Source organism: Poecilia formosa, unplaced genomic scaffold (genome assembly GCF_000485575.1).
Source record: "Poecilia formosa unplaced genomic scaffold, Poecilia_formosa-5.1.2 Scaffold455, whole genome shotgun sequence".
Lineage (NCBI taxonomy): Eukaryota > Metazoa > Chordata > Actinopteri > Cyprinodontiformes > Poeciliidae > Poecilia > Poecilia formosa.
Window position 1 is genome coordinate 3,306 of NW_006800394.1, and position 11,527 is coordinate 14,832.

At 42.8% G+C, this 11,527-nt stretch overlaps 3 protein-coding genes across 3 annotated transcripts in view; 2 read left to right on the forward strand and 1 right to left on the reverse strand.

Moving 5' to 3' along the window:
* The first annotated feature begins 1,210 nt into the window (after positions 1 to 1,210).
* On the forward strand, positions 1,211 to 3,263 carry tmem220 (transmembrane protein 220). The gene is made up of 6 exons (XM_007577782.2): positions 1,211 to 1,576; positions 1,656 to 1,685; positions 1,753 to 1,813; positions 2,004 to 2,127; positions 2,670 to 2,729; positions 2,801 to 3,263. Exons 1-6 carry the CDS (start codon positions 1,478 to 1,480, stop codon positions 2,931 to 2,933), a joined length of 507 nt encoding a protein of 168 aa, XP_007577844.1. The 5' UTR covers positions 1,211 to 1,477; the 3' UTR covers positions 2,934 to 3,263.
* Positions 3,264 to 3,359: 96 nt separating this feature from the next.
* sco1 (synthesis of cytochrome C oxidase 1) lies at positions 3,360 to 6,683 on the forward strand. The gene is made up of 7 exons (XM_007577783.2): positions 3,360 to 3,674; positions 3,941 to 4,051; positions 4,458 to 4,548; positions 4,668 to 4,865; positions 4,944 to 5,036; positions 5,481 to 5,596; positions 5,668 to 6,683. The coding sequence occupies exons 1-7, from the start codon at positions 3,528 to 3,530 to the stop codon at positions 5,800 to 5,802; spliced, it is 891 nt and encodes a 296-aa protein (XP_007577845.1). The 5' UTR covers positions 3,360 to 3,527; the 3' UTR covers positions 5,803 to 6,683.
* A 414-nt stretch (positions 6,684 to 7,097) lies between these two features.
* Positions 7,098 to 11,527, reverse strand: part of LOC103155918 (myosin-3-like) — a 30,127-nt gene continuing 25,697 nt past the window's right edge. The window contains exons 31-37 of the mRNA XM_016663902.1: positions 9,901 to 10,104; positions 9,008 to 9,133; positions 8,766 to 8,936; positions 7,901 to 8,005; positions 7,734 to 7,829; positions 7,523 to 7,654; positions 7,098 to 7,436 (exon numbers count right to left, since the gene is read on the reverse strand). Of these exons, the coding sequence (XP_016519388.1) occupies positions 7,416 to 7,436; positions 7,523 to 7,654; positions 7,734 to 7,829; positions 7,901 to 8,005; positions 8,766 to 8,936; positions 9,008 to 9,133; positions 9,901 to 10,104 (855 nt within the window). The 3' untranslated portion in view covers positions 7,098 to 7,415. The remainder of the gene's footprint in view (positions 7,437 to 7,522; positions 7,655 to 7,733; positions 7,830 to 7,900; positions 8,006 to 8,765; positions 8,937 to 9,007; positions 9,134 to 9,900; positions 10,105 to 11,527) is intronic.

The following is an 11,527-nucleotide window of genomic DNA, read 5'->3' on the forward strand; positions in this document are numbered from 1 at the left end:
ACTAAATACGCGTTAAGGCTCGGGGGGCTGCGTGAGAGGCAGGCTGTCTAGTGACAAAAACAAACACCCAGCTAAGCTAAGCTAGCTGGACGGGCTAACAATCAGCTGACATTTCAACACCCACAAACCGCAGCAAGGCAGCAGCTGTTAGCCGAGGAGGGACCGGATGTTTTGTAGCAGCTCTTTCAAAATAAAACACAATACCAGGCCCACCTGGTAGACCACCTGCATCCTGCATTTTTTAGTCCTCTCCATGGTTTAACACACCTGGATCCAATGATGGCTCGTTAGAAGGCCTAAGAAGAAAACTAACATGCTGGAAAGGTCGTCGCTTCCACCAGGGAGAGAACTAAAACCTGCAGGATGCAGCCGTCCAGGACTGGAGTTGGTGACCCGGCCCAAGTGCATCATGACCAGGGTCTATGCACCACGTGACCAGATGCAGTAAAACTACTTCATTTTTACTCAAGTAAAATTAAAAGGTATTTGGCAATAAAGGTACCTTAGTACTGAGTAACTGATTATCTTATTTTGCATTTTAAAATAATGTAATGAAAAACATAAACTTGTAAGGAAATGTATTTTAGATCCTAAAATAATAATAAAAAATAACATAAATAATTAGCATCATTACTAAATATTAAACTCAGGCAGCAGAAACACTTTTCCAAATAATTTATTTCACATGAAACTCCAAAACCAGTCATGTATAACAAAATTAGTACTGAAAACGGTTTATCCAGCTTCCAACTTCAAATAATCTTTTACATTTATTTCTAAGCTATTTGTTTGTTTTCGAATTGAATTTTAATGTTTTTTCTGATATTCTTTTTATTTATCTGTTCCTTTATTTTGCTAGCAGTTCATTACTTGTTTCCAATAACAGGTTATGTTTCCATGTAAACTTTAATTGCTTTATTTCCTTTACTATAGCAATATTTTTGCTGTATTTTATTGAATTTACATTACGTTTCATTTTCTCAGTGGGAAATAGTTTCAGACTTGCTTGACAAACAGGCTTTGATGTGATTTGACAATAAAGAACATTTAAAAAGTATATTACTGCATGTTATCAGTTATTTTATCCTTTTTTTACTTTCGGTTACCAATTTTGACTTTTTAATTGCGATTGGATTTTATTTTCACAGCAAAAGACATGATGACGTATTTCCGCAACGTCTTTAAAAGAGGAGAATGAGGTTTATTTAGTCAAACATCCCTCGGTTGGAGGAATTTGTGTCAAATACCTAGATCATTATCATTTTAATATTTTTTTCTATTAATCTAACAAAAAAAGTCACTCGTTAAATCGTTTGTACAACTATAAGGCGTTCTCCACCCCGCATCTTTCAGCTGAAGAAGTGAATATCGAACGTACCCTCGTCAGTGCAGCGACGGTACGTGCGTCTGCTGACTAGCGACTGTACGTCCCGGAGGCCCGGGCGGGGAGGAGGAGAAAAGACGATTCAAAACAACGATGGGAGAAGTTTGTGAGAAAATCTCATGGCTTTCTGTAGTTTGGCGATTAAGTAACATTTTAATGTCTGTGTTCTTTACTCTGGCTTCCTATGTGCAGGTTAGCGCTTGATAAATGAGTGTTTACTCTGGTTTAGCTCTTTTAATGGTAACAGTGCCATGTGTTGATCTTGTTTCAGATCAATGATCCAGACGCAGGTTTATGGGTGGTAGGTTTAGCGGCTTTGCAGTTTTTCCCCCGGGTTGCTGGTTGTACTTGACGTGTTTCTGTTCCAGGTGGGTTATGCAGTTCCTGCTGTCCTCTGTGTTTTTATTGGCTTCAGACCTCATGTCACAGGTAGGCAGGAGAGTCTCACAGATTGCACAGAAACTACATCCTCTTTCCTGTTTTGCACTTTTGAAGAGAAGTCATTGGTCTTTGCACCGTTACAGATCATGTATTAGTTCTAACAGCGCCATCTCGTGGGAGACATGGTAACATCACAGCTGGCTTTTCTATGCGTTTTGTTTGTGGTTTTTAACTCCAGAAACTTTGCCCTGGAGGCGCGTTGCTGATCTCCACCTGATGATCTCCAGCGCAGCTATCTTCATGTTAGGATGGAAACTTTACGCGGAGCGAGTGACGCAGATCTTCCAGCAGGAGGAGGGCAGGTGTGCTGAGGCTCCAGTCAAAAGGAAAATAAAGACGTGCCTCTAAATCAGGGGTCACCAACTCCAGTCCTCCAGGGCCACCATCCTGCAACTTTTAGATTCACCTCTGCTCCAAAATGTCTGAATTCCCTCACCAGCATTCATTCCTCTCTGCAATAGGCTGGAAACAAGCAGTTTATTTGATCCAGGTGTGTTTGAGCAGAGACGCATCTAAACGTTACAGGATGGTGGCCCTGGAGGACTGGAGTTGGTGACCCCTGCTGTAGAGTATAAAGGTTAAAAAAAATAATAATAAAAAAAGCTGTGACATAATCCAAAGTAAGTTTGGTTTAAGAGCACAAAATCTGTTCAGAGTCCTGTGTCCCAGCATAGAAATGGAAAGTTAAGTTGAAGGAAAAAGTCTGGTAGTAATAAGCATAACAGCTTATCATATAGTTGGTAAAAATATAAATATCTGCTAAGGCTTTTGGCCAATTAAAGACAGAAATAATGGGATAAAGTCTATTAATAATGTCCTTTTGCTTTCCAAATTCCCTCTATAGAGAATTTTCCGGTCTTACGTTGACGGCTGTTTGGCTTCTTTTGTGTCGTCGCTCTGGAAGGTAATTTGCTCTTCAACACAAGTTTAATTTGAGTTTCTGATGGATTTAGACTCTGCTGTCTTTTTCCTCAGAGCTCCAGTCGGGAAGCTGCGCGTCTCCACAGCTGTGGCCATCACAGTTTTCCCCATTGTGGCTTGGCTTTACTACCACATCAATAAGGAGCTGCGGTCAGACTGGCCGTCTCACTGTAAAACTGCCATTTAAAGCAGCTCCACCTGCTATAACATCCTTTTCTTTGTTTAATGGAGATAACCTTTGCCAAAGAAGTACTGATTTTTGTAGATTAGTATATACATTAGAGCGGTCAAATGTTTCATTTATTTGTGACACACAAAAATTATGTTTATCTCAAGGTAACTTTTGTCGGATGTTTTTTTTCCAAAAGGTGTAAATAACAAACCTGTATACATCTATTTTTTCCCATCTGCACTATTTTCTTTATACTCTGGGTAGCAGCAAAGAGCTCCCAGGCTTAAAAGTGAAGACTAAAGAATATTAAATTAATCAGTCAATAAAAAAAATATTCTTTTTGTCGAATTATGCGTTTTATTTAAGTAGCCGTTTATATCCGCATTTACGCCCCTCTCCATGTGGTGGCGGTCGTGCGCCGAAACCTCGTCCGTTAAACAAGGAGAAGAAGACGTGTCTGGAACGCCTTATCCCAGATCAGTTTGCTCAGATCTTAAAGTTCTAACCTTGACCTCGCACTGACCCCAGAACAGCCATTCTTAATCAGGTGTTTCTCCATGTAACTTCCGGGTGTTTAACAACAGCGGTTCCGTAAAGGTTAAAGCCAACATGAGCGCTCTGTTTCAGAACCTCGGCTGCTGGCTGGTTCAGAGTAAAGCCCTCCAGAACCGAGCCGTCAGACTCGCTCACAGTTTAATTGGAAGGGAAGCCGGGCGGAAACACTCGCTGTCAGCGCGGACAGAGCTCTGCTACCTGGTAGGTCAAAGCTTGGAGCTTCCACCGAACTCCATAGAAGAAAACAGGCAAATTAGCGCCGATTTCCATTTTACATACATTTAAATCAAAATGTAGACATTATTGTAAGTGCAACTTTATCTGTGTACTCCTCCTGAAAATTCGGTGGTGTCATTTTGTACGTTAACCTATAATTGTGTTTGTAAAAATTGCTTTCCACGAAAAACTGGATGTGGTGATTTATAAAAACTTCTAACGGTTTGCCATATTTCACCTGTTTCTTTCAGGTGAACGCCAGCAGGTGGCGCACCTTCAGAGGAACACAATGGCTGAAGCTTCACAGCTCAAGACCGTTTTCCTCAATGCCCTCTTCAGGCGACAAGTCCAAGAAGTCAGGGGTAAATCTTTTAATGTGGAATAGTCCAACTAAAAAATAAAAACAAACTTTGTTTCCATCTTTGTGCTATATGTAAGCAGCAAGTCAGTTCGAAGTGGTTTACATGAAAAAAATAGTCATAAAAGTGACAAAACAGTCACCAATTGAAGATAATTACAAAAATCCAAATTTTAGGGTAACAAAAAGCAAGCCCGCAGCATGATGCTTCCACCACCATGTCTTTCAGTGGGTGTGTTATTATTATTGTTTTTTTGATAAATATTTGGAAATATGACCTGAAATCTCAGGTTTTCTGTGGAGTTTTGGGAGATTTTAGCGTTGTCTTGGTGATTTTTATTCCTATGATGTGAAGCTTATTCATCAGTGAGCTGATGTCTTGGTTCATGTTTTCCATCTGAACATTTCAGCCTGTGACGTGGAAATCCTTAGCGGTGACGTTTGCTATCGGAGGAGCTCTGCTGGGAGGGATGAAATATTTCAAGAAGGAAAAAGAGGAGTGTGAGTAGCTCCATGCATGAAGTGGTACTAAAAACTTTGATTCCCTGATTTTCTCCTGCCAATTCAGAAGGAAATGGTTTGGATTATGTTGGTAAAAGTCTTGTGGTTTTGCCCGTCAGTGATTGAGAAGGAGCGGAACAAGTCTCTGGGCCGGCCGGCGCTGGGCGGCCCGTTCTCCCTCATCGATCACAACAACAAACCGTCCAGGAGCGAGGACTTCCTGGGCCGGTGGATCCTGATTTACTTCGGCTTCACGCACTGCCCAGACATCTGCCCCGACGAGATCGAGAAGATGATCGAGGTGGTGGATGAGATAGGTGATCGATTGAGTCTTTAAACAGAACTACAGGCTGAGGTTTGCGGCGTTGATAGACTTCCTGTTTGTGTTCCTGCAGACAGAATCAAGTCTCTTCCAAACCTGACACCCATCCTGATCACCATAGATCCAGACAGAGACACTGCAGAGGCCATGGCTGCGTATGTGAAAGGTGCCAGAGCACAAATCGTCCGTAGTCATCAGTGATTCATGATCAGATTCTGTTTGTTTTTTCTGTCTGCCTTTTCAGTCCTGAGCTGCAGGTTCAGGATTTCTAATCACTTTTTATGTTGACACAAAATCCACAGTATTTCCTAGTAAATACTGTGGATTAGCTCTAGATTAGTCAGAAGATAATCTAGAGATCTCATGACTTGAAGCAATCTGTGATCCCGATTGTCATGATGTCACCAGATTGTACCCTGGTAACATAATGATTTTATAATATTATGAATATTTAACTATAGTCTGGCCTAGAGTCGACCTGAATTAAATCCAAGTAAAACATGCAGGTGAAACAAGAACATTACCAGGAAAAAAAATCTAGATTTTCCAAAAATTAAATCCTCAAAAATTAAATGAATGAAGTTAATTTAGCATTTCCTGGCTGCTGCAGAGTTTTCCCCGAAGCTGATTGGGCTGACGGGGTCGGTGGCTCAGGTGGAGCAGGTGTCCAGAGCGTACCGCGTCTACTACAGCCAGGGGCCGAAGGACGAGGACAACGACTACATCGTGAGTCCGCCGCGCCGCGCTCCGACGCCAGCGTTCAGGCCGAGCGTCTCACTGGCTGCTGTCGCCCGCAGGTGGACCACACCATCATCATGTACCTGGTGGGACCCGACGGAGAGTTCGTCGATTACTTTGGGCAGAACAAGCGCAGCGCGGAGATCAGCGGCGCCATCGCAGCTCACATGAGGAAGTACCAGAAACAGAAGTGATGAGGGGCGGGGCTTAAGGCCCAGCACGAACTGACAGACCTCAGGCGTCTCACTGCTGCTGTCTTATATCTTTACTTTGTCTTTTTACTCATTTGCTGTTTTTATATCAGGATTTCTTGTCAGCCAATTAAATGATGTCATTCAGTTCAGGTTTCCTGTTTGTGTCATGGGGGGTGAAGACTCAAAACACTAGCAGTACTTCCTGTTTACAGATGGATGATCAGGTTTGGCTCCACCTACAGGTTGGGAAACAGATTACAGTCAAAACTGAAGGAAGCTTTGAGAATCCATTGTGTTTAAGTTTACAGTAAGTGCTTTAAAGCTTATTTATGTCAAATCTTGAGTCTTTTTCAGTGATTCTAAAAAAACTTCTTAAAATTATAAATGAGTTAATGATGTGATTTTTGAAATTAGGCCTCCAGTTCAGGCTGCAGGGCTCATTAATCCAACGTTTCCATCAGTCAGGACTGGATCGTTTGGGTTCCTGTAGTGATTTCAGCAAAGTTAGAAAAAATATGCACATTTCCAGCTGAGTGAGTTTTTATTGGACTGAGAAATTCTGACTTTGCTTGGTTGACTTTTCAGTTTGATCCTGGTTTTGGTTTTTACAGAATTAGTTTCCAAGGTTTTGTGGATTTTGGCTCAGAATGTCGCATTTTAGCTTCGACTGTCAAAAACTCGGTTACCGGGTCCCTGAAAAGGTGGGAATCACCATGGCAACCTGTGTCAAAGTTCATGTTTTAAATTTCAGACAGCTGCTTTTCAAAAATATTTACAGAAACATTCATATTATCAGTTTTTGCCTTTTTTAATTTGTTTTTTTATTATTGCTTCATTTTTTGTCTAAATCTGATGTACAATAAACTTGCATAAAAAACTTGTCTGATGGGTTAAAATGTAAATTTATGATGCATTTATGAACATAAACAGATTAAAAAATTATTTTAGAGCTATAAAACTGTAAACCTTAGTTTTTTTTAAATGGATAAAACATCTGGAAAATCAGTCATAAAAAGTAATAAACCGTATCGATCTACAATCTACCTCCAAATCCTGGCATCCTGTTGGACTAAATACTTTTATTACTGCAAAAATGTATGAGTTAATTTTAATGTATTAACACAAAAGTTTTCTATGAACTTTTACAGATATCTCTGCAGGACAAATGCAACTTGTTAAACAACTTAATCTTTTCCATCAAAGCTTTTTCTGTGGCCTAATACAGAATCCATCCATTTTCTGTACACCCTGGTCCCTAATGGGGTCGGGAGCCTAATATAGAATGAAAAAGAACATTTAATTTGTACATGTTTATTACATTTAAAGCAACATACAACAGCTATAACACACAGTCACTTCCTGCAGGTCGCTGCTCCGCTTCTTATTTAAGTCAGGATGTGTAAAAACCGCGGTGCTGTCGCCCTCTGGTGGTAGAAAACCTCTGCAGCAGCGTGAAGAAAATAATCCACTTATTCTAAAGTCTGAAGTATTAAAATTTCATCATGAGATGAAATGTTGCACAAACTGACTTTAATTTAAAGCGAAGCAGCTTTGGTTAAGAGTATGTTGCAAACTAACTCAGGTTTTGCTGTCGTCGTGGCAACCAGTGATGACTACTCGCCGCTGTCTTTTGGCTGAAATATTAGCAAAAAACCTCCAGTAAGTGAATTTTGCACATGTTCATAAGTTTTAATATCTGCTGCACGTCTGAGCGCCTCACCTTGGCCAAGTCGCGACTCTTTGCTTTCATTTTATTGATCTGAGACTCGGCGATGTCTGCCCGCTCTCCAGCCTCCTCCAGCTCATGCTGAACCTTCCTCAGTTTGCTCAGATGGCTGCTGGCTTGCTCTTCCTGTAAAACAAAGTAAATCAAATAAATGTGACCTGCCGAGCGGCCGCCACCTGGCAGATGATGGAGGGAGGCGACTCACCGCCTCCTCAGCCTGCCGCTTGTAGGCTTTGACCTTCAGCTGCAGTTTGCCCACCAGCTCCTGCAGCCTCGTCACGTTCTTCCTGTCCTCCTCAGACTGGGTTTTATTGCACACAGGAAGTTACAGATGGTCACAGCTGTAAAATAAAAACTACAGGTTCTTCTCACCTGGTATGTGAGCTCCTTGATCCTGCGCTCCAGCTTGCGAAGCGCCTTGATGGAATCGGATCCGTGTCGCTGCTCTGCTTCCAGCTCGTTCTCCAGCTCCCTCACCTGGAGAACGAGACCAACAACCAGCACAGTTACTTTTACTCCAGTAACTTTTGGGGTATTTCCACTTCGCTGAACATTTTACTTTTGAGGAAAATGTCTGGATTCTCCGCCTGCTGTAACTTCACTGAATTTAAAACTAGATTGTTTTACAGCTTTTGTTAACGTTTCACAAGTTTTACATCGAAAGTAACTGATTTGGAAAAATGTTTCTGATTTTAATGTTTTGTAATCATATTATCTGAATTAATTAGTTTTATCTATAAAATACCAAAATGTCCACGTAACTTCCTGTTTTGTTCCGTCTATAATCTTTATACCAAAAACTTTCTTTCTATTATGTGATTTATTGGACAGCTGCTTTTTACTTTTACTTGAGTAAAAATATGTTAAAGTAGAGCTGCTCCTCCTTTTGGACAGATTCTGGCACCTCCTCTGGGCCTCACGTCTGAAATCTCAGCTCAATTATCAGACATTTCCCATATTTTATAAGACATTTCTCATATTTTAGCACCTCCTCTGGGCCTCACGTCTGAAATCTCAGCTCAATTATCAGACATTTCCCATATTTTATAAGACATTTCTTATATTTTATCAGACATTTCTCATATTTTATAAGATATTTCTCATATTTTATCAGACATTTCTTATATTTTATCAGACATTTCCCATATTTTATAAGACATTTCTCATATTTTATAAGATATTTCTCATATTTTATCAGACATTTCTTATATTTTATCAGACATTTCCCATATTTTACCCTTGCTTCCAGCTTCTGGAGTTGCTTCTTCCCTCCTTTCATGGCCAGGCTCTCGGCCTCATCGAGGCGCTGCTGCAGGTCCTTCACCGTGGCCTCCAGGTTCTTCTTCATCCTCTCCAGGTGGCTGCTGGTGTCCTGCTCTTTCTTCAGCTCCTCCGCCATCATGGCCGCCTGAAAAACAAAGTGAAACAGCAAAATGGCGGCTGGTGCCAACAGGACGAACCAAACGGCAGCCAGCTTACGTCGGTGACGGCCTTCTTGGCTCTCTCTTCGGCGTTCCTGGCGGCCTGGACGCCGTCGTCCATCTCGGCCTGAATCGTGGACAGGTCGGCCTCCAGCTTCTTCCGGCCGTTCAGCAGGCTGGTGTTCTGCAGGGTCGCATAAACGCCTCAGATCAGACGCAGAAATCTAACCAGTTTCAACTCCTAAATGCACAAGAAGCAGTAGGGAAGCGTTTTTAAATCATGACGCGATGGAAAAACGAACGGGATGATCAGTTGTTCACCAGCGCACTGCAAAAACAAAATCTCACCAAGTATTTTTAGTCTATTTTCTAGTGTAAATATCTTCTCAGCATGATATAGGAACCTGTTTCATGTAAATCATTTCTTAATATTGATGAAATAGGTTTAAAAATTTGCCACTGCACCTAGTCATTTTTCATCAGTATTACAGGATTACTGACTTAAAGGGGCAGTAACGTGTTTTCTATACGTCAAATATGACTTAAATTATTTTGAAGTTGTGTGTCTTCTGTCTCTTTAAAAACTCCTGCTCTTTCTGAAGCTCCGCCTCCAGGTGCTCGTCCCAACATGGCTCCTTTATTAACCCTTTAACAACGTTTTTACCAAACAGAAGCAGCTCAGCAGTCACACCAGCTGTTTGCTAATTGCTGCTGGCTAGTCTGAAGGAGCTGCGTAGGGGAGGAGCTGCATCCTGGAGGCGGGGCTAGGGCCACACAGACGTTTTGCACAGCTGAATGGTTGCCATGGAGATTAAAGCATTTCTCAAACATGAAAGGATCAAAGTAAAACTCCAGGTTTGTTTCTGATGAGTCAGTAATGTGATGGAAAGTTTAAAAAGTGGGTTTTAGGTGACGCTGCCCCTTTAACTCCAGGTCTGAGGTGCCGTGAACCTGGGCGTGCAGCAGCTGGACTCTCTCGCTGGCGTCCAGCAGCTCCTGCTCGGCCAGCCGGCGGCTCCGCTCCGTCTGCTCCAGGGCCGAGCGGACCTCGTCCAGCTCGGCCTGCAGCAGCTGGTTCCTGCGCTCAGACACGGCCAGCTGCTCCTTCAGGTCCTCGGAGTTCCTCAGGGAGTCGTCAAGCTGCATCTGCAGCTCCTGGACACACAGCATCAAAACAAGCAGCTCCGACCGGATCCAGAAGGTTCTACATGGGATCATTTACATTTAATGTGGATGGAGGGAAGCAGAGAGGAACTCTGGTTCTGACCCGTTTCTTCACCTTGATGTTTATTGGGCCATGGATGGATGAACAGATGGATGGATGAACAGATGGACGGATGAACAGATGGACGGATGAACAGATGGATGGATGAACAGATGGATGGATGAAGAGATGGACGGATGAACAGATGGACGGATGAACAGATGGCTAGATGAACAGGTGGCTGGATGAACAGATGGATGGATGAACAGATGGATGGATGAACAGATGGATGGATGAACAGGTGGCTGGATGAACAGATGGATGGATGAACAGGTGGCTGGATGAACAGATGGATGGATGAACAGGTGGCTGGATGAACAGATGGACGGATGAACAGATGGCTGGATGAACAGATGGCTGGATGAACAGGTGGCTGGATGAACAGATGGCTGGATGAACAGATGGCTGGATGAACAGATGGCTGGATGAACAGATGGCTGGATGAACAGATGGACGGATGAAGAGATGGACGGATGAACAGATGGTCGGATGAACAGATGGTCGGATGAACAGATGGTCGGATGAACAGATGGATGGATGAACAGATGGATGGATGAACAGGTGGCTGGATGAACAGATGGATGGATGAACAGATGGATGGATGAACAGATGGATGGATGAAAAGATGGATGGATGAACAGGTGACTGGATGAACAGGTGACTGGATGAACAGCTGGTCGGATGAACAGATGGATGGATGAACAGATGGTCGGATGAACAGATGGCTGGATGAACAGATGGTCGGATGAACAGATGGTCGGATGAAAAGATGGATGGATGAACAGATGGTCGGATGAACAGATGGTCGGATGAACAGATGGATGGATGAACAGATGGTCGGATGAAAAGATGGATGGATGAACAGATGGTCGGATGAACAGATGGACGGATGAACAGATGGTCGGATGAACAGGTGGCTGGATGAACAGGTGACTGGATGAACAGCTGGTCGGATGAACAGATGGATGGATGAACAGATGGTCGGATGAACAGGTGGCTGGATGAACAGATGGTCGGATGAACAGATGGATGGATGAACAGATGGCTGGATGAACAGATGGCTGGATGAACAGATGGTCGGATGAACAGGTGACTGGATGAACAGGTGACTGGATGAACAGGTGGCTGGATGAACAGATGGCTGGATGAACAGATGGATGGATGAACAGATGGATGGATGAACAGATGGTTGGATGAACAGATGGTCGGATGAACAGATGGCTGGATGAACAGATGGCTGGATGAACAGATGGATGGATGAACAGATGGATGGATGAACAGATGGACGGATGAACAGATGGACGGATGAACAGA